Source organism: Impatiens glandulifera, chromosome 2 (assembly GCF_907164915.1).
Source record: "Impatiens glandulifera chromosome 2, dImpGla2.1, whole genome shotgun sequence".
Lineage (NCBI taxonomy): Eukaryota > Viridiplantae > Streptophyta > Magnoliopsida > Ericales > Balsaminaceae > Impatiens > Impatiens glandulifera.
This window is the reverse complement of record NC_061863.1, coordinates 62,978,887-63,002,271: the sequence shown is the minus strand read 5'-3', so window position 1 is coordinate 63,002,271 and position 23,385 is coordinate 62,978,887. Positions and strand designations below refer to the sequence as shown.

General features: G+C 30.1%; 4 protein-coding genes and 1 non-coding gene across 6 annotated transcripts; 3 read left to right on the top strand and 2 right to left on the bottom strand.

Moving 5' to 3' along the window:
• Positions 1–1,435: 1,435 nt before the first annotated feature.
• On the bottom strand, positions 1,436–2,381 carry LOC124925955 (acidic endochitinase-like). The gene has a single exon (XM_047466102.1). The coding sequence runs from the start codon at positions 2,356–2,358 to the stop codon at positions 1,480–1,482; it is 879 nt and encodes a 292-aa protein (XP_047322058.1). The 5' UTR covers positions 2,359–2,381; the 3' UTR covers positions 1,436–1,479.
• A 301-nt stretch (positions 2,382–2,682) lies between these two features.
• Positions 2,683–7,750, bottom strand: LOC124928071. Of its 2 annotated transcripts, XR_007098449.1 has the most exons (4): positions 5,428–7,750; positions 5,120–5,311; positions 4,280–4,878; positions 2,683–2,954 (listed from the first exon to the last, which is right to left on the bottom strand). XR_007098449.1 is itself a non-coding variant. In XM_047468602.1 (3 exons), exons 1-3 carry the CDS (start codon positions 7,596–7,598, stop codon positions 4,341–4,343), a joined length of 2,901 nt encoding a protein of 966 aa, XP_047324558.1. In that variant the 5' UTR covers positions 7,599–7,750; the 3' UTR covers positions 4,210–4,340. The 2 variants fall into 2 exon arrangements, 1 of the variants encoding a protein (XP_047324558.1); XM_047468602.1 differs by lacking the exon at positions 2,683–2,954 and having other exon boundaries at positions 4,210–4,878.
• Positions 7,751–8,408: 658 nt separating this feature from the next.
• Positions 8,409–9,308, top strand: LOC124926800. Its single transcript, XM_047467101.1, has 2 exons — positions 8,409–8,883; positions 8,956–9,308. Exons 1-2 carry the CDS (start codon positions 8,468–8,470, stop codon positions 9,059–9,061), a joined length of 522 nt encoding a protein of 173 aa, XP_047323057.1. The 5' UTR covers positions 8,409–8,467; the 3' UTR covers positions 9,062–9,308.
• A 9,193-nt stretch (positions 9,309–18,501) lies between these two features.
• Positions 18,502–20,073, top strand: LOC124927925 (pathogenesis-related genes transcriptional activator PTI6-like). The gene has a single exon (XM_047468433.1). It carries the CDS (start codon positions 18,933–18,935, stop codon positions 19,908–19,910), a length of 978 nt encoding a protein of 325 aa, XP_047324389.1. The 5' UTR covers positions 18,502–18,932; the 3' UTR covers positions 19,911–20,073.
• A 1,402-nt stretch (positions 20,074–21,475) lies between these two features.
• On the top strand, positions 21,476–21,563 carry TRNAM-CAU. Its single transcript is given in 2 exon segments — positions 21,476–21,513; positions 21,528–21,563. It is a non-coding gene; the product is annotated as a tRNA-Met (tRNA).
• The last annotated feature ends 1,822 nt before the right edge of the window (positions 21,564–23,385 follow it).

The window sequence follows — 23,385 nt, the reverse complement described above, 5'->3', positions numbered from 1 at the left end:
CTTCGAGATTCAGATTATTCAATAGGGAGAAGTCGATCGATCAATGATAATGTCTAATGATACAAATGAAATGCATCGAAATGAAAGAGCTGAATTTCGAGATTTCGAGATTTCGAGATTTCGAGTTTATACTCTCTGGTTTTATGGCGCGAATTTTCCCGCGTTGATATCAGGGTTATACCATCGACTGGTCGCTTATCGGGTAAAACTTCATTTGTTGCCTCTGAATTTACGTTAATATTCAAATGGAGTCTCAAATAACCTTTACGTTCAAATTGAGACCATTATTCATATAATTCCGCTAAGATTTATTGAATCCAAAATAACCCTTAAATTAATACGCTCAATCAAAATTAAACCGGTTATTTTGTAGAAGGTGGGCTCCAAAATGAATTCACTAGCTTGAAAACAATTTAAATTTATTTTATAATACTTTCTTATATATGTTTTTTTAATATGGAATTACTTAAATAAATAATCAAAACATTGTATTTCTTCTCTTTTAATAAGTTTAATATTATAACTTTTTTAATTGAATTTATACAATTTTCTTATAAAAAGTATGTAATTAAGTATCCAAATTAATTACAAATTTATGAATATTGAATTGCTTATAATTGAATTACTTTTTCATACATATTTTATGGAAAAAAATAAATATCGAACCTAACTTACCCAATAGCCTGTTAATGAGATAGGGAGATTATTTATTTTTTTTGTATAGTGATTTAACTCTAGTTAAATACTTAAATTAAAAACTACAAATAAAACATCAATTTACAAATAATAAAAAAATAACCGATGTTAAATAATACAAATTCATAAATACGAATTAATATGAGTTTCATAATAATGAGTGAGTGATAAAAAAAAATAATCCGAACAAACCAAAAGTGGCCGAAGAATCTCTAGGCGGCAATTAAATTTGTTTTTACTCAAGAGTTGATAAATAATACTGAATTTTTTTTTTCAAATGATAATTGATCATTTAAAAAGTCAAAAGAAAAAAAAATCATAAAAGTTTCTTATAGATTAAAAAATGATTTATAAAATCTCTTTAATATAAAAAAATAAAAATAACAATTTTTCTCGATAACATAATTGTCTTTGTTACAAAGAAAGAGAGGGACACGGACTCGAAAAACGACTATTAACACAATTGAAGAGTATAAACAGTAAATAATTTTAAAAAATTAAGAATATTATTCCGATTATAAAATTCTAAATAAATCGAACATAATACCAAGCTTAAAAAGAGAATAGTATAGATAATAAGAGTTTAACTTTTTTTAGTTTTTTCATTTTAACTAACTGAATTTGAAACATAATCTAGTATATTGCGGTTATTTTCTTCTCAACTTCTCCAGTGAAATCATTTATTTATATATATATATATTAATTATTGAAATTTGAAAACATTTATTGAAATCAACTATAATAATAATAATAGGAGTTATTATTTGTCCCTCTTTATAAAAATCAAACACTGTTTTTAATTGCTGTGCTATATCCAGACTGATCATCCCAAAACTTAGACCACAACATCACTCCTCCATATTTCCTAGAACTCTTCAAAACCGGCAAAACTTCCGACGTCAAAACATCCGCCGGAATAAACCCACTTCCAGCCGCCTGTGGTGCCGCCGGCAACCCCAAAAATATCCTCTTAGCCTTGATAGAAGTAGTCCACCTTTCCCAAGAATTCCTCAAATTTGTAACATTCCCATTATACTGACAAGGAGGATTATTATAAAACTGAATCCAAACAAAATCAAACAAACCCGTATTAAGTGCACCCCCAACTAATCTATCCGGAAACGGACACTGAGGCGCCGCCGTCAAATAAACCTTCCTCCTGTATAAAGACAAGTATCTCGCTAAATCATCATAATGTTGTGCAGAACCCAATTCAATATCGAAGTCAATTCCGTCCAGGACAGCGTCACCGAGTGGCCGAGCAGCCGACCGTCCGCCGAGGAAGTTGTTCCATAAGTAACGGGAGACGTTTCTAGCGTCTTCTTTTGACGACAGTGAATAATTTCCGATTCCACCGCCAAGAGAGAGCATCACTTTAATCCCGCGTTTTTGACATGATCGGATATCTGATGTGATGCCGGTGCAGGTGTTGGCTGATGGGTTGCAGTGGCCGGCGAGGTTGAGTTCTGGGGTTTGGCCGGAGCCGAATTTGATGAGGAAAGCTACGTTAACGTAGGAGAATCTTCCGGTGGCGCATGTTTCGGCTAGGGTGCCTTCGTTTCCGTTTTGGCCCCAGTAGATGGAAATTCCCGGTCGGGTTGATGCTTGGGAGAGATGGAAAAGGAAGGGAAAGAGGAAAAGGAGAGAGATGAATTCTGCCATTTTTTGATGGAAATTGGAATGAGGATTGAACGGAGAGTGCATGGTCTATTTATTTAGAGGCTTGGTTGGATCAAGCATGAAGCATGTGAAATAAGTCGGGCTCTTTTTTCATTCTAAGTAAAACATTTTTTATTAATATTTTTTTGGTTTATTGGAATAGAGTTGACATGTAAAGTTTGACCTTTGACAATGTCTATCTGGAAGGATTTGAATCTAAGACGTGCAAGTTCATTGGATTTTAAAAAAAGAGACTTGGTCAAAATTATGTTTGATTTTTAACCATAAAGTGCCGTTAACAAAATTGATAGTTTTTAGAGCAAAAAAGGAAATTGTTATTTTTGGATGAATTAATTTGAATTAATTTTGCTCCTTATAGTTGATCAACACTCACGTCACTTGGCTAAACTTAGAATGTTTAAAACAACAAACATTAACAATTGTTGTATTATTTTTTGAATGTCAAACAACCTTCCAAGAAAAAGGGTCATCATGTGACATACTTGCTTTGATCAATCTTCTGTTTTCTTCTATTGCTTTGCTAACTCCGGCCACTTTACTGGCTTCGGGTCGTTTGCTTTAATTATCTTTCCGACCTTCAAAACACACAAAATACAAAAATTCTAAGTTTGTCGTCAATAGATACCGAACCAAACAGGCTAATCAGACATTTTAAAAGTTCATATAAGTGGAATTCAATTTGAATAAAAATTAAGCAAAAAAAATTGAATTATCTCTAATAAAATATCTTAATATTGCAATAATTGCATGAGTTATGATAGTAGAGCTTTGGTGCATAGTCATGATTGCCGTATTCTTTGACAAAGTAATGAAAACCTAGATAAGTCTACATATAAATTAGGTCAACGAAGAAGATTAGTACTACTATTTACTCTCGTTTTTTTTATGATTATTTGAGATTATCCCAATAACCTAAGATCTCATAATGTGATTACAGGTAAGCCAATCATCATGCAAGATTTAATTTAGAATTATAACATAAACTCAAGCAACCCATAACTGTATTCGGGAGGTAGAATAATGAAAAGATATAGATATACAATTAATTATCTCTTTGTAGATTGTGGTTTAGGTTAATTATATTATGGTGCATCAAGTAGCAACTACTTGGTCAACCAATATGTTAATTATACAGTTGAGTGGTTTACAAAGAAAACACATTAAATATCCCTAGCCCAGCCGTCCCAGTCAAACCTCAACTAACTCCTTTTAGACATTTTCTCTTCTGTTCATATAAATAAATGATGTCAAAGTTTCCAGGCCATAAAAAAAACAAAAAATGGATGATGAGACACATTCAACTATACACTTACAGAATCAATAATTCATCATTCCATTAGTATATGCTGATGATCTCAATAGATCTAAGATTATTAACCTATTAGAGTAGTTTAAGTGAGAAGAGTTTTACCCTTTAGTCTCAGTTTCGAAAGTCCTAAGTTAGTTTTCTAATTTTGTACACAAAACTAGTGATCATTATTTGATCACGGGTGCTGTTTACTTTTCCTTTCCACCTATTTCAGCCACTATTAGTGGAGTTGACTCACCAACTAAATAGTTAGTTGCTTTTGCTAGCCTTTGCAATATATATATCTCTACCAAATTATGTTCTTCCAATTCAATTGTTTAGTGCATAGAAAAATGAACTCTACAACTAGTACAATTCAGTGGGAGTCATTTTCCCAACTTGTAAATGCGGCAGACCCACTAAATTTGATTTATATATATATATATATGAAAGAAAAAAAACAATTGGACAAAAAAGAAGAGGGGATTTTACTGATGGCTAGAATTCTACCTAGATACACTTCAGAAGATAAAAACTGTTTTGTATAAAACAAAGTGAATGTCGATTGAAAGAATCAGACTGATCTTACAAGTTAAGAGTTTAGACCAAGTACCTTTTTAAGGCTAGTGAGGCCGCTGACCTTTACAACATATAGAAGTGATTAAAACAGTTTGCATCATTGATCATCTAGAAACAAAGCCTTGTAGACAGATGGTGTGGAGTTACTACTACTCTCGCCGTGCCGTTTCCTTTGATCATTGATGCTCATTGGAGTCTCGGACACCATATCACGGCTCGAGTATTGGCTTTGTTTACGTTTAGTTTTCTTGTTCATAGAATCCGATGACTTCTTAGTTTGTTTGGTCTGTTTTGGGGCCCAAACCCTCTGTAAATCTGGCAACCATGTTGTGAAAGAGACAAACCTGCGATCCCTTTCTCTTCTTTCCCTTGCCTTGACTAACTTGTGCGCCTGCTTGTCTTTGTTATTGTTTCCATTACTTTCTATGTCATTTCCTTGTCTCCTGCAACTATCATCCTCGGCTGAAGCTGATAAAACTCTATCACTTTCATCTATGTCATCGGTTTCTCCCAAAGAGTGAAGGCTATTTTCACTGTTGACTAAATGAACGGGGTCTTCTTCAACATCACCAAATGGCAACATATCCATTTGCGCATAAATCTTGTTTACAATATGCTCTAGAACATGGGAATACCTGAGAATTACATGCAAAAACTGTCAACATGATGTTTTCTACAGCAGCAAACTGTATGGGATACTCTATTAATATATTATACAGAAAAACTAAATGATTTATTGATGATGGGATAATGACAAAGACTCATTCTAATACTTAAAGACATTTCCTTGAGATTTCAAACGTTCCATGCCTATATAAGGTTATAAGATACAAAAAAACAAATATTATATGGAGTTATTTTTTATTATGTGCATACCTGCTCCTTATGGTTCTTTCGACATAATCATAAAGGCTTAGACGACCATGAAATCCACCATCAACAAGATATTGTATAACCTCAAGAAACATGCAAATATGCTTCACAAGTTTGCGTCTTCTGGATGGTTTAATGCCCTCTGCAGCCTCTGATCTGAGAATCTCCATGCGGAACAAAATTTGCAGTTCGTATCTTTTGCAGAGATTAAGGAAATTGGCAATAGAAGCAAAAACAACAAAGACAACAAATTTGGTTGCTTAATAATAAAGGGGGAAAACAAAAATAGAAAGGGAAAGTGGCAAGGATACTCTTTAACTAAGTTTTCCGTCGCGGGACTGCCAGATTCTTCTTGGTTAGAAGCTTGGAGAGGTGGAAATGTGGGCTTCTGCTTCATGTCCTTTGGCGTTTTGAGTAGCATCTTCATCAGACTATCAACAATTGAAGTCCTAGAGTAGTTAACAGGCTTCACCAAAGATTCATCTGTCATACTATGATTTGGCCCCATACTTTGACGTATTAACCATTGGATGGACATGTCTACTAGTCGCTCGGCCAGAACCTTCATATCCATTCCTTCGCATTCGAAACCTTCGTGAATCTTCTTAGTAAGACTACTTAAGAAGTCTTCTGAAGTTTCTGGATAGCAGGTGGGATCAGTTTCTTGCTGCATAGAATGTGGTTTAGCTGAAAAGTGTGAAGATGCAGAATGATGGATTACTTTGCAAGGTTCAGCTAAATCTTCCTTCCCTTTTATATCAACATGCTGTTGAACTTTGGATCCTTTTAGTAAAGTCATGGAACATGGACTAGATTTCTTTGTTTGTTTTATCCAACACTTCAAAAACATCAATTTCTTTGAATTTTTAATTTCTTTGGTAAAGTAGAGCTCTTCCAACTCCATGACTGAACCATTGTATGCTTCCTCATGAAAGGAGCTCCACTTCAGTTCTCGGTACATATGTTTTTGGCTCTTTTTAGCTTTGCGAGCATCTAGTGGCACCTTATGTCCAGTTGACGAGACTACCGATGATTGAGAATCAATGAACTCATTGGGGTCGTTATCAACATTTGGCTTTAAAATCTGTGGAACGTCAGATTCAAGCAGTTTCCCCTCCATGTTGTCTGTTATTGAGAGAAGAGCGAGATGCACAGTATAAGGCCTAAGTATACCCATGAATGTATTTCCATTTTCATTGGAAATGGATACCAATGCCATGTAACCTCCTCTCCCTAGATAACTCAACAAGATTTGCCAGCAAGGAGCTCTTTTCACAGGAATGAATCCACTCATCTCGCAAGAAAGCATTTCAAGAACTCTGTCTGCTACTGAGCAGTCGGAGAATTTCTTTCCATTTGATCCAGATTCTCGAGAGCTTTCCCGGACCAGAACAAGTTTGGATAGGCAACCCTCCATACTTGCAGTATCACCACACTTAAAAACAGATTTAATCTTTAGAGTCGTAATTTTCCTACAAAAGTTTCCTGGGAATTTCTTATCTAGCTCAAGGGATTCACTTTCTGAACCTGTAGCTTCCATGGCAGGAACCACTACATTCAACAGATCAAGATCACACAAGTTACACTGTAATGGTTTTCCCCTCACATCTGCTATTTCGAGAGCCAATTGTGAACGAACAACATTATCTAAGGCATTGCAACCTTTGAAATTTGACGAACTTCCTATTGCAGGATAAACTAAACCAAATGGAACCAGGGAAGATCCTAAAACAATTGAGTTAGTTGAACTGAATCCCCATCCCAAGCTCTTAATTACACTCTCAATTTTCCCAACCTCTAGATTTTCTTGATTAGATTCTTTATCAAGCACAACATCGATCCAACTACAATGAATATCTCTAATAGAGAATGCATCTTTGACAGAAGAAAACGAATCATAGAATTTCTTACAAAGGAAATCCGATTCATTCAAAATTGAATCTTCCGTCGGCTCATTCATAAACTCGGAAGAACATTTTAGACATCCTTCAGCAGGAGAAAACAAAACAACAAGATTTTGACGAATGTTGGGGAAATTTTTCAATGTACCTGGTAAATCTTCAGTTTGGAGCTTCTCCCAGGCGTAATCGTGCACAAGCTGAAGCAACGAACTCGCCACGTGTGATTGACGAGATAGTTCAGTAGCCAATTCAGTATCGATCGAAGAGAATCTGGCGAGAGAATTAAGAACTTGACGGAGATAATCGAAAGACGTAATAGCGTCATCAAAGGATAGGGAGTTAGAAAATGGCTTCTTGAGGAGGCGGTGGACAGTGGATGAAGAGCGAATTGGGGAGAGAGATGAGAAAAATAACTTAAAGGCGACTAGAGAGGATGAGATAGAAGAGAAAGTTAGAATGGTTCTGCTGGCGGCGAGGACCGAATGAATGTAGGATTCGGGGTTTTGAAGAACTGTGAGTGGCTGTAGATCTATTAGGAGAACGATGCGCTCTGTTCGTGAGAAATCGATCGGATCCGCCATTAGATTATTCTAATCGCCTGAAAGAAGAATAGACCGTGAGGTTTAGCCGATAGATTAGATCAATTGGGATGATTGTTTGAATAACAGAGAGGGAAAACTAGAAATGGCGGCAGAACAGCAGATTCATCACGATCAAATATTAACATCCATCCCTAAACTTAAGAAACTTATTTACATTGACCCTTATCAATTCTTACACATTTCAACTCTACTTAAATTTATTTTATTTTATAATAGATGCCAATTATAATCCGCACCATAATTTTTTATTCGAATGGGTTTTGACTATTGATCTGTCAACCGCGGATGAGCATGATATTTGTGTTCTCCTCTTCGATTAACACTACTAAACACAATTAATTATATAAATTTATCTATATATTTTTATTATTTTTTTCACAATTTATAAGAGTTTTAAGTTTATTTTTTTATAATAATATAAATTTTTATATATTACCATATATATAATATTAAAAAACGTTTAAATAAAATTTTAAAATATTTTTTTTTGTAAAAAAAATATAACATAACGTCAGTGAAAATTCCCGAAACTGAACACTGAACGACTGAGGAAATAATAAAAAACAAATTTTGAAGTAAAATGGGGCGGAGATGGTAAACGCATCCCCGAACCGATCAACCCCGTATAAAGTTTCGAAAGTGGTAACTACAAAAGTTAATGGTAATACCAGAATGAATTGATTGTTTAGGAGCAGATTAGCTATTATATAAAAGATTTGGGACTCATACGTGAATATCTTCTACTACTATACGACGTCGTAATATATCCTGATCTTCCTTCTCTTCTTGTCTTGTCTTGTTTACTCTATCCGTCCGAACCTAAAGAGAACCAGAAACGTCGGGCCGGAATGGCCACCTCTTCTTCTTGTTCTCTGTCCAGATTCTTGGTCGGCGCCGCCTTCTTCAAAAACCCTTCTTCTTCTTCTTCTCAATTTCTTCCTCCATCAAGAGTCGGTGTAATTTCCAGTCTACACCCTTCGTCTATCTGTAAATTCCCATCATGCTTCCGTTTCGGGTCGTGGAAAAGAAGGAGTGCAATATTTTCCAAGTCATCGGAAGAAGAAGCAGCGGTGACGGCGGCGGAAGACAACGAGTGGTTTCCGGACAAGAAGAAGCCTCTGTATTCACATAGCCTCCCCTGCGTAGAGGCATGGCTGAAGAAATTAGGGTTTTCCGAAAGCGAAGAAGATCGAGCTACGTGGGTAATTCAAAGACCCGATTGGCATGCCCAGTTATCACTTGACGTAACCGATCTGTACATTAGGTTAGTGGTGGTTTGATTGGGTCTTTGTTGTTTGTTTGATTGATTGTTTAATAAATTAATAATTTGACACAGATACATGAAGAATGGACCTGGAAATTTAGAGAAAGATGTTGAGAGGAGATTCAGCTATGCATTGAGCAGAGAGGATATAGAGAATGCTATTCTTGGTGGACCTTAATTCTGAGTTCGATGCTTTGCTTTGCTTTATTACCATTTGAGAATTTGTGTTTGTGTGGTGGGGATATAGATATAAAACCATCCATCTATCCATGATGATGATGAATGAACTTGTGTGGATTAAGAAATACAAGTAGAGAGTTTGATAATGATGAACTTGTGTCTTGTAATCTTGTTCATTTGATCATATGGACTATTTTAGTGGAGATTCTTTGAGACTATCTCCTTAATGATTATCATATTAACTTGTTACATGATAAGGTTTGACGGTTCAGGCATTGGCCGATGAGAGAAGAAGCAATGCAGGGATACTGGAGAAGATGGTTATTGGAAGGATAAAACACATTATTTTATTGATTTTTTTATTTAACTATAGAATTTTGACTACTAAATTGCTCACTATTAAAATATGCTTAATTTTCAAAGTTTTTTATTTTTTTTTAAGTGCTTTTAATTTATGAACGAATTAACTTACAATCCGACTTAAGTATTCATTAATTTCACGTATATATTCAAATTAAACACAACTCTTACTCGACAATTCTATAGAGATAATAAGCGATAACAATTGCAAGTAGTTAATTAAATATTTGATAGAAGTGAAAATATAAGGTTCCAAATGAGAGATTTGTTGGAAAAAAAATATGAGATCAGAATATATATATATATATATATATATATATATATTACCAAAGTGAATAAATTGTGAAATAGAGTGTTTTATTTTTTATTTTAATATATTATTTATGATTTATTAAAAAATTTAAACATTTAATACATGTTATTATAAAAAAAATTTAAAATTTATTTTGATTATATTTTTATATGTATTTCACACAAAACTTTTTCTTAAAATTTATTTTGATTAATATTTTAATTATTTATAAATATCAAGAATATAATAATTAATAAATTAATAAAATTTAAAATTTTTATCACGAAAACTTAGTTCGATAAACTTTAACAATAAATAAACTATATTTAAAAAAAAAAATCCAAAATCTGATTAAGCGTGCCCAACTTGACAATTTGGGCACATATCAAATATAGTGCTATAATTATCCGATTGTGAGTAATACTTTCTTTAACATTAAAATATAGTGAAAATATTTAGTATGTTTTTTTTAAAGTACATTTTATATATTATAACAATTTTGTTAAGAATGGTAATAAATTATGAAAAAGTAAAATAAAATATTATATGTGTTTATAAAATTGTTAACAAACTCTCAAATAGTGTTTTAGTTAAAGAACTATTCAGTCAAAATGTTTTAGTTGTATCATTTTTATTTTTGTTGTCCATTTTACATAGTTTAACCTTAAAAATTAAAATAAATTTATTTATCTTACAAAATTATTTAATTGTTTTCCAAAAAAACATTAAACATTCATAATTGTAAAATTATAGAATTAATTACAAAAAAAAATTACATAATATATATATGATTCAAATATTGATTTCTAGTTTTTATATAATATGTTATCAATATTGTTGTAATGTTGATTAAAACATATATTAACAAAGATTTATATGATTTTTTATGATATATTTTATCAGCAAATTTTATAATAGATAGAAAAAAGAAAAATTAATTGATAAGCTTAGGAATTTATAACATTATTTGAAATCATTTGTCTCGGTGATCTGGATATGGATGAAAAATAAATCTTAATATTAAGGCCCATTGCACTGTGACTGTTTTATGGCCCATTTTACAAGTTTCTGTTAAGATAAGCAGCAGATCCTAAATCTTAAATTTCCTTGTAATTTGGACCAGATTCATTATAGAAAAAGTAATTTTTGAAATAAAAAATCTTAATAGATTTTTCATAAAACTGTTGCTAATATTCGTGCAATAATTAGTTCACTTAATTTGTTTTGGGACTTATAACCTATTGTTCTGTCCTTTTATATTAATGAGAAAGAAAAAAAATTGTAATTTGAACCAGATCTATTTTGGGTTTTCTCAAACAAAAGTACATGATTTAAAATACTAAATAATATTCTGTAATTTTGTTACCCTCTGTCAATATTTAGTGACACTCCATTTAAAACTAATATAAAATTAGAAGAATTTTCATGCGGATAATTTTATCCGATTCACAAGAATAAAAATAAAAATAATATCAATTTAAAAAACATTATTGTATTTAATGTTTAAAATTTTAATAAATCACGAATAATATTTAAAATAAAAAATAGAACGCTTTCATTCTATATTTTATTCACTTCGGTAAAACAACATATTTTCTCATATATTTCATCATATATTTTTTTCGAATGAACCTCTAATCTCGTGACCTCAAACTTTGTCAATCAAATATTTGATTCATATTTGTTTAACCATTTTCAATTGATATCGACCTTTTTTTTTCTCGGTAAACTACATCACAATCACACTTGATTAAAGAGTTGTACTTATTTTGTTAAATTGTAAGTTCGAAACATACATATAACATTTTTATTTTTATTTTAAATTGTTTTAAGTTTATGGGTGGGTCAACCCACAATCCGATTCAAATATTCATTTACTCTTACATATATATTCAAATTAGCCACATCTCTCGACCCGGGAATCCGAACACTTTAAAAATTAAGCATCATTAATTATATAATAAAAATAAATTAATTGAATTATCATTAATTATATAATAAAAATAAATTAATTGAATTCTTACTTTATAAAACACATCAAATTTTTAATATATTTCTAGAATTTAAAAAAAAAATTGAACAATTATATAATTTTGTAAAGTTAGATTTTTTTTTACAAATGATCCGAATATACTCTTGATTACATTCTCATATTAATTAAACAACTCGATAACTAGTAAAATGTTTATAATCTGGATTAGGGATTTTAGACATCATTATAATTTAGAAGTAAATGATATATTTTATTATATAGAAAATTTTGATTTAAGATGATCAAAACTGATATTCATAACATTTAAGATAAATTTATTTAAAAAAGAAAGTTTCCCCAACTGTCATGCCGTTATATATAATATTGAGATTTGGTAAATAAAAAAATGGTTATCTATCTATCTAGAAGATCTTTAATAAAAATAAAGTCAACATTCATTAAATAGAATCAGACTCTTCCTGATCGATATTAATGTTTGGTCAAATTTTGTCTGCATATAAATTATGCCAATTAATCTCACTTCATTCATTCTTACATAGCTTACCGTGTTTATTTTAAAACTTTACTATTTGCAAATATACTATGTCATGTTTGTTATAGCGATTAAATCAAACTAAATAATATCTCTATATACAATCCAAACAAAGTTAAATGCTATCATGATTAACCAACTAAATTAAATTATTGCAAAAATAAAATAAATCAACACTCCAAAACTTTTATTTCCAACCAGAAACCTCAAAAAGTCAAGCTACAACTTCAAAACATCAAAAATACCAAATTTTGGTATCGCCTTTTTTAATTCGGTTTCTAAATGCTATGTCTTTTTTTCTGTTTTTTTTATTATTTATTTGATAATTTTGCATGACAAATGATCCAAAATAATTTTTGTTATAATTAGTCTGATTTCTTATTTTATATTTGGGAAATGATAATCGTAAATTTTGTTGAGATGTGCAGAAATGCAAATTTATTGAGAAACGTAAACAGATTTGATAGAGTAGTAAATTTGTTTTAAGCATCTTTGGATTAAAATAAAGAGAAAAAAGAAGAAGTTACCAGCTGTTAATTATATAATGGTAAAAAAGAGCATGGGAATCAACGGTCGCTCAAATGCATGGTACGAAATATAAATAAATAATCTACAAGTTCGACAACATTTTCTTTTTCTTTTTTAAAGTAAATTTCCCATATTATAAGAAAATAGAATATCGCATTAATAGGGAGTTTAAGGGGTTAATCCTCATTAATTTAAAGGAGAGTTACATATAACAAAAATTAATTTGTAAATAATAAATTATAATGTAAAAAAAATCAAAACGGTTAAATAATAATCCAAACATTTAATAATATATATTAATGATGTCAGAATAATCTCTTTTTCAAATATTATGGGCAACAGTTAAAATTGTTCTTCTCATTCAAATAATTTATAATTATTTAATAAATAAAAAATAACTTAAAATTTGACAACATAACAACATTATGAACATTAAACAACTCACTAAATAAAAAAACCGTATAGTATTATTCGGAATATAAAAATTAGAGACAACAAATTCGATCCGATTAAACATAATATTAAATCGAACAAAATACAACACCAACTCAAATTTAAGTAATGAAAATATAAATAAGTCAGCTTACGATACTTAAAAAAGGTCACTGAAAATGCCGATAAAATGACTTTTCACCTTGTTTTAGGCCTTGTTCTCGTTAGTTTTTTTTTAAAAACCCAAACAAAATCAGTTTTTCAATCAATCACTTATCAACAATAATATCGCTCATTTCATAAATCAAAATACTAAAATACCCTATATTTTAATTTTTTTTTTTATATATATCAATACCTTTTAAGTCTTTTTATCAAAAATAATTATCACCTCATCAAAATTATCAAATAATTATTATTTTTTTCATCTAGATTTTTTAAAAAAACCCCAATCCAAATAAGACCTTAGAGTTTTTTTTAGAGACTCTGAATATTATTAATTATTAATAATCTTATTCACGATAAAAATCAATTTAAATAAAATAGATTGTTTCTTACAAACTAGAATGAGATATATATATATATCATTGAGTCTAAATTAAATAGTGAGAAATATTCTTAATTAAAAAATGAATGATTAATATAATGTTGAATAAATAAAAAGTAGTGGAAGAATTTGATTATTTTGTTATAAGATGAAAAATTTATTTGTTAACAATGTTCATCACGATAAAATACCATTGAAGAAACAAAACAAAATCTAACAAAAGCACATGCAAACCTAATTAAAAACAACAAAAAGTAGAGCACAAAAGAAACAAAAAGTTATATAAAAAACAAGGAAAAAGAACAAAATTAAAAGCAAACAATAAAAACAAAAGCATCTATAAGAAAAAGCTAACCAAAAACATAAGTTATAAGATTCTCTAGATTTCACAATACCATCTTCCAAACTACAATACACCCAGAGAAATAATATTGTGTCTCGTTCGATTTTATGTTATTTAAATAATTCAACAAAATAAAACATCATTTAACTCTCTTCTCATCTATCAAATTACTCAATTTATTACCCAAAATACTAAAATATTTTTTATTTAAAATTATTATTTTTTATTCTATTTATATATATAATATCATTTAAGTGTTTTTTTCAAAAAAAAAAATTCTTAAAATTATCACCGATAATCATTTTTATCCTCTCTCCAAATTATTCAAATAACCAACGAGCGCGTGTTTGTTATTCATTATTATGATAATAATTTTGGTGATGAATTATTAAATTTAAGACTAAGAGTTAAGTTTGAGTTATTTAAATAACTTAATACAAAAAAAACATCATCTCAATATTATTTTTATTCATATCATTCAATTCATTAACTAAAATTCTAAAATATATATATTTTTATTTTATCATTATATATTAATACCTTTTAAATATTTTTATTAAAAAAATTTTACCTACTCAAAATTATCCCCATTCCTTACTTTTTAAATAATTAGTTTTTTTTTTTTTTTCGGAAATCCCAATTCTAGTCATTAGTTATATATAGGGTGACTTTTAAGTTGAGATTGTAATTAATTAGTTCTACAATAAACATATATATAATTTAAAGTGAGTTAGCTAGGTAGGTTGAAAAACATTGCAATGATAAGTAACACGTACGAATCTAGCTAGAGAAACAAATTAATTAAATAATATTACAATTTAATTAATTAAACATGAGACATGGATATCTTGCTTGAAATAGACTCTCAAGTCATGTGAGAAAGTGAAAACATGCATGATAATGGGAGCTGGGTAATGACATATAATTAATAATTAACTTAAACTAATTAAATATTAATTAATTGTCTCTAATTCAAATTAATGCGACAGACAGTACACGTATACTTGACTCTTGAAGACAAGAAGTTGGTCTAATTGCTGAAACCTTCATTTTGGGGAATGTGATATGGGGGTTCATCTTTTTAGAATAGATCTACCATTTATATTATTTTTATATATATTCATTTATACATATATATACTTAATCTTTGATTATTGTACCTTCATTCATCTTAAATTAGTTTTGTATTTCTCATTTCTTATATATATACCCATTTTCTTGTTCATCCATATTATCTACTTGCATGAAAATAGATCCAATACTTTTTTGAAAAGGATGAAAATCATTTCTTCATTCCATATTTTAATTTAAAATTGCAAAGTTAAGGCCCTTAAATTTAAGTTTAATTTTTAAATCTAGTCTGTTTGGTTACAAAAATTGGTTGCTATTCAACCCTAGCAACTTTCCACTTGAAAATATTTAAACACATGAATCATATGAATTGCATTAATTAGCACACTCTCTTTAAATTTTTGTGTTTTCAGTACAGTAATTAATTAAGATAGTTGGTTAAATTAATTATAAAGGGTAGGCAGCTAATGTAAATTCTATGATAAATATGTGAAGAGTACAAAAATAATAAATAATATAATAATTAAGAGGTGGTGAAGCACTACAACATGATGCATATCAATGGCAGTCGACGTGCATATATAATATATAAATAAACAAATAAATAAATAGAAGAAAAATACACACAGTAAATTGGTCATTAGTTACTGGTTTTCACTCTAATCAATGTTCAATTTATAGGGCTTCACAATTTACTCCCGGACCCTTATAATTTTAAAGTAAAAATGAATTGTTTTTACTAGCTAGCTCTCCTCTCCCCCTATAATATATATGTATATAATATAATCTTTCTTACGGGTTATCTTTGAGGAAGTGGTTTTCTTCTTTTTATCGGGTTTTATCCTAAATTTAGTATATCATTTTAACCATTTAATTCATCTTTTTATTTATTAAAATATTTTTATTTTTTTTATTTTATTTTAATATAAATTAGTTATTAAACAAAAATATAGAGATAAAGGATAATTTTATAAAAAATTAAAAACCATTTTTTTTTTTATAATTTTAATCAAACAAGGTGTTTTTTTGGAAAAATAAATCATAAAACCTAGAATAAATGAATTCTTTTGAAATTATAATCTTACACATCTTAAAAATAATATAAGATTACTTACTTTCATTATGTTTTTTATTTGGGTTATTTTTATTTTTATTTAGATAATTAGATGTTTTATTAATTAAGATGATTAGTTATCATTTAACAAGAAAATTTATTGGTGTTTGTTTATCCACCATCGGTTAAAACCAGTTTTAATTTTTGTTCAAAATTTTATATTTGGTATATAATTTTCAAACTTCTCGTGGGGAGTGAAATAGAATATGAAACCGTAAGTTCTCAGGTAGTTTGATTAATTTGTTCGACTGACTATACTTCATTATTTGATTAATTTGTTCGACTTACTATACTTCATTATTTATCGTTACGAACAATTGGAGTCACCCTACTAATTGTTATTACTACGTACAAATATATATGTAATATTATTTAATAACTTTAATTATTTTTTAAAAAGAAACAAAAATAAAAAAAAATGGTCAAACACTAGAAGCTGCTAGCATTGAGTATGTGTAACTAACTATAAATACATATATAATTTAACCGACTGGAATGGAGATGGACCCAAAAAAAAAATGGGCCGGGTATCTTGGGGCTCACGTGAGCGGTCACACGAAGTTCAAGACTGGACACGTGCTTAGTCAGCAGTAGCTTATTTCTTACTCATTGGACCAACGTTCTTAAGTGGGTCCCACAAGTAGTAACTAGATGTCCATAATTAGCATCTATCTGGATGAAGAACGGACGACCGACCGACCCGACCGAGCGGACCGACCGACCCGACCGACCGCACGAATGTAAAGTAGGCGAGGAGCCATCTTCCTCTGCACTCGCTTTCTGGAATTTTCGCTCCAAACAACAACTAATTAAACTGATCGGGACCGTTCAACTCTAACTAGAAAGTGAGCTCATACTAACCTTACACTGTTGCAATATTGACTTACTGCTGTTTACTATTTTTATTTTTTATTTTTTATTTTTTTTTTGAAGGTGTCCTTCACGCTAATTATATGATTTTTTTTAAAAATAATAATAATTTCAATTTAATATAATAATATATTGGATAAAATGGCATGATAGATCAAGGCATTTCTTACTCATGTGTTGGATTTTGGGTTTCACATATATAGTCATAGGGTGTCTCGATTCTAGGGGTTTAATTATATTAATTTTAATAAACATAAACAATTAACTTTTCTATGTTGTTCTCATGGGTAGTAAGTAATATTGCCTAAACTTAAGTCAAAGTTCATCATTTTATTTTAAAAATATAATACTCTAAAAAATATGACAACTATTAATAAAACAAATATAATGTTGTTAAAATATATAAATAAATAAGACTCAGGGTAGGGTAGGGACGAAACAACAAACAAATAAATGATAATATTGTTATATAGTTATAACTAGTTGTTCCAGAATATTAATTCACAGTAATAATAACAAAGCAAGAAGTTCATTCATAAAACAAGAATGACAACATGTACTCAGTAAAACTATGTCTTTAGTCAATATTTTACCCTACAAAACACAATTTTAAAGATAAATAAAATGAAGATAAGTGAAAATAAGACAAATTGACACCAAAACAATTAGTCATGTGCAAACAATGTTTGTTTACCTACTTTTTTTTTTCCTTTTAATATAACAATTTAACCCGCTTCAAAAGAGTCGATTCAAGAAATAAAAAATCACGAGTTCGATTCCCACAGGTAAATTTTGAATAAAAACAAAAGATAATGACTCATGAGACTACAATGTGATGTCATGCTAGTTTCCTTAATTAAAAAAAAATAAATATAACACTAAAAAAAAACATTACTCTTACCATTTAAACTATTTTAAATTAAAATACTTAACTAATTAATATTTTCTTATAAAATATATATATATATATATATATATAAATAAATGAAAATAAGAAACAGTCACAGCAAATAAATTAAGCTAATATATTTTTTGGTTTTAAAAAAGAAATAATTTATATATATAGAAAGTTATGTATACACCTCTTTTAAAAAGGAAAAAAAGAAAAGAAAAAAGAAAACGTTGAAATGATAACTAAGATTCTATATTTATGATATTTAATAAATTACCATAAAATAAAGAAAATCAAGGTAAAAGATAAGAAACGGTGAAATAATAAAAAAAATGAATGAAAATAATGTTGGTTTCCAATTTGGGATGTTGGGATGTTATAAAGATAGCAAATTTCAGTGCTAAGTGTGCTACCCAGTACCCACCGCTCTCACTATCTCTCACTCTCATAGAGAGACAAAAGACACAAGACACAGAGACACAATCTCTTTCTTTCTTTCTTTCTTCCCCTATTGTTGTTGTTTCGAAAGATAATCTTCTGCTTTAGCGCCTTGTTCTCTGAATTAGGTTTTGAGCTTTCCGGGCAGGCACTCTCCCCTTTGTCAAAAGCGTTCATCTTCACCCCTTTTAACACCCCCTCCCTCCCTCCCTCCCTCCTTCTCCTTCTACTTTCGTTTTTTTCCGGTCAGCTTCTCTTTGACGGTTCTTTCTTTCTTTCTTTCTTTTCCACTTTATTCTCTCCCCCCGTGTTTATTCTCTCAAAGCAATCTCCCTTTATTATCTTCACGCCCTCCCCCTCCCTATTTCTCTCTCCATCTTTCATTCAAATCCAAATCCAAATCCAAATTCAAATGCAAACAATACCCACAAACTGAAAATCCACAACCACAAACAACATGGACATGGACATGGATTTCATACCAGTTAAATTCACTCAACACATAACCACCACCAATAAAACAACAACTAAACTCAAGAAACAGAAAACCACCACCACCGACTACAACAACAACTCTCTTCCCAAGATTATACGGATTTCCGTCACCGATCCTGAAGCAACCGATTCAGAAGATGACGACGATTCCCTCCAACCCACCTGCCGGAAAAGAGTCAAGAGGTACATCAACGAAGTATCAATCAACCCACCTTCCAAAACCCGACGACCCACCGCCAGAAATAGACAGCCCGTCAAAAATCCTCTGCCGGCGGCAGGGAATGTCATCAAGAAATTTCGGGGAGTTCGGCAACGGCCGTGGGGTAAATGGGCGGCGGAGATAAGGGATCCGACTAAACGTGTCAGACTATGGTTGGGTACCTACGACACTGCGGAAGAAGCTGCTATGGTTTATGATAATGCTGCTATAAAGTTGAGAGGTCCTGAAGCATTAACTAACTTTGTGCCGCCAAAGGAGAAGGAACAAAACAGAACCTCCTCTGTTTCAGGGGAGGCATCGACGATGTCAGAGGAGGATAGGGTCAGCTTGTCGTCGCCGACTTCGGTGCTCCGGTTAAGTAACTTGGAGGCGGAGGGGCGGCGGTTGAATATTATAAGTGAAGAAGAAATTAAGAATGAGAAGGAGGAAGAAAAAGAAATGAGCTTGAAAACAACAGATGAATGTTGTTTATGGGGGAAGGAGGAGGATGAGGCTCTGTTCTCCGACGATTTCTTTAATTTGGGATCTAATCCAGAGTCATCAATGTTACTGTTTGAGGATTCAATGTTAATGGACGATGATCATCGTGGTGATTACTATCTGGGAGGAGATCATTTGGATGATACAACAACAATGGATATTTGTGATATGGAATCGTGGCGAGTTGAAGACTACTTTTTTGATGATTTCTTTACTTCTGAAGAACCTCTAAGTTTCTAGTATTATTATGCATTTTCTATAATTATGTCAAATTTTTGTCTATGTTAATTAGTTTAATTAAGTCTTTGCTTTACTTTTTAGTTTGGTTTGAAGTGTCTCCGTTGAAGTTAACGGAAGTTTAAATGTTCTATGAGCCTGTACAATAGAGAGTGAGATCATCTACCCTACTCTTTTGATGCTAATAAACTTTTCAAATAAATTGGCTTTTCCTCTTTTTATTTTTGGGTTATATAGGGTTTTCATTGATTTCTTTTTTAAAAAAAAATATTGGATTTGGGTTTTTAATTTGTTTGAATTCATGTAATGTTTTTGATGATTAAAAGAAAACATCAAATGAGCTCTAAATTGATCATATTCAATAGAAATGCAATATCTCATGAAAAAAACAAAAAGAAACCAAATACTTTGACTAATCTATAAAGTTCTTCCCTAATTCTTGGAATGTAATGTTAGGAATTAAGTAGAAATATGAAAAGCAAACTAAAATTCTGCTGTTAAATAAAAGATTTTATTTTTAATCGATACATGTGTGATTCATGTTATTGCATTTTATCATTGAGTTAGAGTCTTTGTAACCATCTAAGTTTAGAAATATATTTGTAATGTTGATTTCCCGCGAGATTTTGTATATACAAATGGACATCCTAAGTTAGAATACGAAATTTATGTTCAACAACAAAAAAAGAAAATAGAGAGAATGATGTTTACTCTTTGTGAAAATATATTATTAACGTTCATGATAAATTTATTGGACATACACTAGATTAACAAATATAATAGTACAGTAAATTTAAGAGTAGTGTGAAAAATAAGTTTAAAGGGTAATTTTAGCAACACAATGATTTGGAGGAATGAAAAGAGAAACTTTAATTTTACTACATGCATGTGAATTAGTTCTTTGGTGTTGATGCTTTGTGCTTTATTTCTGAATATTGTTCCTTTTAGTTTTATCTTCTAGGTTGGTCTCTTCTTGGCATTATTGTACTAGCTAGTATCAAATCATGATTTCATGTCTTATTTCCACTTCTTACTTCACTCATATATATAATCCTGCATTAATTTATTCCATCTTCTAGCTTAGCGTCAAAAGAGGTGGTAGATACCCAGGTCCCCAACCTCTCTGAGATTTTAGGTTCGACTCTGTCAAACGACAAATAGTTAAATTGGCTGAGTAGATTTGCGGGCTATGTGCTTAACCTTCGGAGATTAGTCGCACTCCGAAAGAGAAGTGAAACCCAAATTTCTGCGTCAACTTATTTTATGTTTTCTCAAAACTTACAAAAATAAAAAATTAATTAAATTTAAGATAAAGAAAAATGATCGGGAGAAAGACATATAACATCGAGGTCACTTTCGCTGTACGAGTCGCTCCCCAAAGTCGTGCTCCCTATCATTCCTCTATAAGTATATACAAGATGAGTGACATTTGATTTGTTAAACACCGGTTCTTACCACTTAAGTTAACTATTAAATTAACTTAATGGGTTGAATTAACTTTATTTGTTATAAATGTTTGTCACACTCTTCATGGGCCTTTCATTTTGCAGATAAATAACTTCTCTCAAGGGGTGGTGGCGCAGTTGGCTAGTGCGTAGGTCTCATAGCTTCTATAGAGTAATCCTGAGGTCGAGAGTTCGAGCCTCTCTCACCCCATAATTTTTTTTCCTTTCTAATGTATTTTTTTTCGTCGTGTTTAAACGTTTTTTATTCTTACTAATGTAATGATTAATTCGTTTCGTTTAAACGAATTTTTATCATTTTTAATATTCATTTAAAAAAAATAAAATTTATTAAAACATTTAAAAAGTTAATCTTCAAAGCTATGAATGAATTTATCTAAAACAATAGATAGCATGTATTTTTTTTCGTCGTGTTTAAACGTTTTTTATTCTTACTAATGTAATGATTAATTCGTTTCGTTTAAACGAATTTTTATCATTTTTAATATTCATTTAAAAAAAATAAAATTTATTAAAACATTTAAAAAGTTAATCTTCAAAGCTATGAATGAATTTATCTAAAACAATAGATAGCATAGAGAATAATGTAATATATAATAATAATATTTGAGTTGACAAAGAAGAAACTTATTAATTAGTAGTCTTGTTGAATTATTTACTTGTTTTGGAATTAATAGAAAGAAACTTGAACATCACGTACTAATTGAAAAAAGAAAATCTTTTTATTTTCTTTCCACCGCTATCATAGAATTAGAAAGGACCTAACCTAACTATTTGTCTATCTGCATGCTAACCTTTTTATTCAACTTTATATCATGTTTAGAAGATATCAAAAACAAATTTTATCATTTTTAAAAGAACAAATGACATTTTCATTTGATACATATAACTAATACAAACCAACAAATCATTTATAAAATGTTTTTATTTAAGAATGTGTTTAACCGTGAATCTTGATTCCTTAAATATGAATGTATGTTCTTATAAGTTGTAACAAAATAGTCAAAAAATGAATTATAAATAAGAACAACTGGGATATATATGGAATGTCGACCACGTTTTCCAATTAAGAATAAACCCTAAAAGAACGAGACTTTTGGGTTTGGTGGGTCTCCAAAGCTTAATTATTAGAATTGTTTTCAAATAAACTAACTAGGTTAACAAGGTTTGGTCTAGTTTAGAATGAGATATTCAACAACCGCAATAATTAAAAAGAAAACATAAATTAAATTGAGACCATTTATGAATGAGACAACGAACAGAAAGAGCAGTAGCAGGTGTGAGAAGTTTCCTCCATAGATTTAAATTTTGTTTTTTTCTTGGGAATCAGAAATTATCCAGATCTCAGGGCTCATTGTCATCTGACGGCTGATTGCAACTTTCAAGTCTGTACTCGAACACACCAGATTATAAATATATATATATATATATATATATATATATATATATATATATATATATATATATATATTAAAACCCTACCTAGCTAGCTCACTCTTCAAGAATCTGCCCAAAAGTGGAAAAAAAAAAGAAAAAAAAAGATGGCTTACGTGTAAGGTACATGGATAGACACGAGGATTCTCTTTAAATCATCATCTAATGATGATTCCCTAGCTATACCTACTTTTTCACCTTTACCAAAAACAATTTTACTTTTTAAACAAAAATAAAAAAAGATTCCAATTTCACTTTTTAACATTTTACTAGAGTTTAATTACTGAGCATTATGTGGATAATTTATTTTTTGAAAGGAGCTTTATTACATAATTTTTTTTATATGTAGTAACAAAGATATGGGAAGACTCCATGGATGGTCAATTAAGATCTCAAAAGGGGAATGCAAAAAAACAAAACATATGTTCAAATAGTGATCATGATTTAATTTATAAATATTACTTAATCCATTTCATTCTCACACACCACAATATCGGTTACCTTTTCAAATTTAATTATGTAGTTTTATCTATTATTCCTTACAATCACTATAAAATTGAATTTTTCAATGGCAAGTCACC

Excerpts from the sequence above, each read along its gene's own strand:
- LOC124927925 (XM_047468433.1), top strand. The coding sequence starts at position 18,933 with ATGGACATGGACATGGATTTCATACCAGTTAAATTCACTCAACACATA.
- LOC124926800 (XM_047467101.1), top strand. The coding sequence starts at position 8,468 with ATGGCCACCTCTTCTTCTTGTTCTCTGTCCAGATTCTTGGTCGGCGCC. Across the intron at positions 8,884-8,955 it reads GTAACCGATCTGTACATTAG|ATACATGAAGAATGGACCTG; the intron begins GTTAGTGGTGGT and ends AATTTGACACAG.
- LOC124925955 (XM_047466102.1), bottom strand. The coding sequence starts at position 2,358 with ATGGCAGAATTCATCTCTCTCCTTTTCCTCTTTCCCTTCCTTTTCCAT.
- LOC124928071 (XM_047468602.1), bottom strand. The coding sequence starts at position 7,598 with ATGGCGGATCCGATCGATTTCTCACGAACAGAGCGCATCGTTCTCCTA. Across the intron at positions 5,312-5,427 it reads ACGGAAAACTTAGTTAAAGA|ATACGAACTGCAAATTTTGT; the intron begins GTATCCTTGCCA and ends TCTCTGCAAAAG. Across the intron at positions 4,879-5,119 it reads GAAAGAACCATAAGGAGCAG|GTATTCCCATGTTCTAGAGC; the intron begins GTATGCACATAA and ends TGTAATTCTCAG.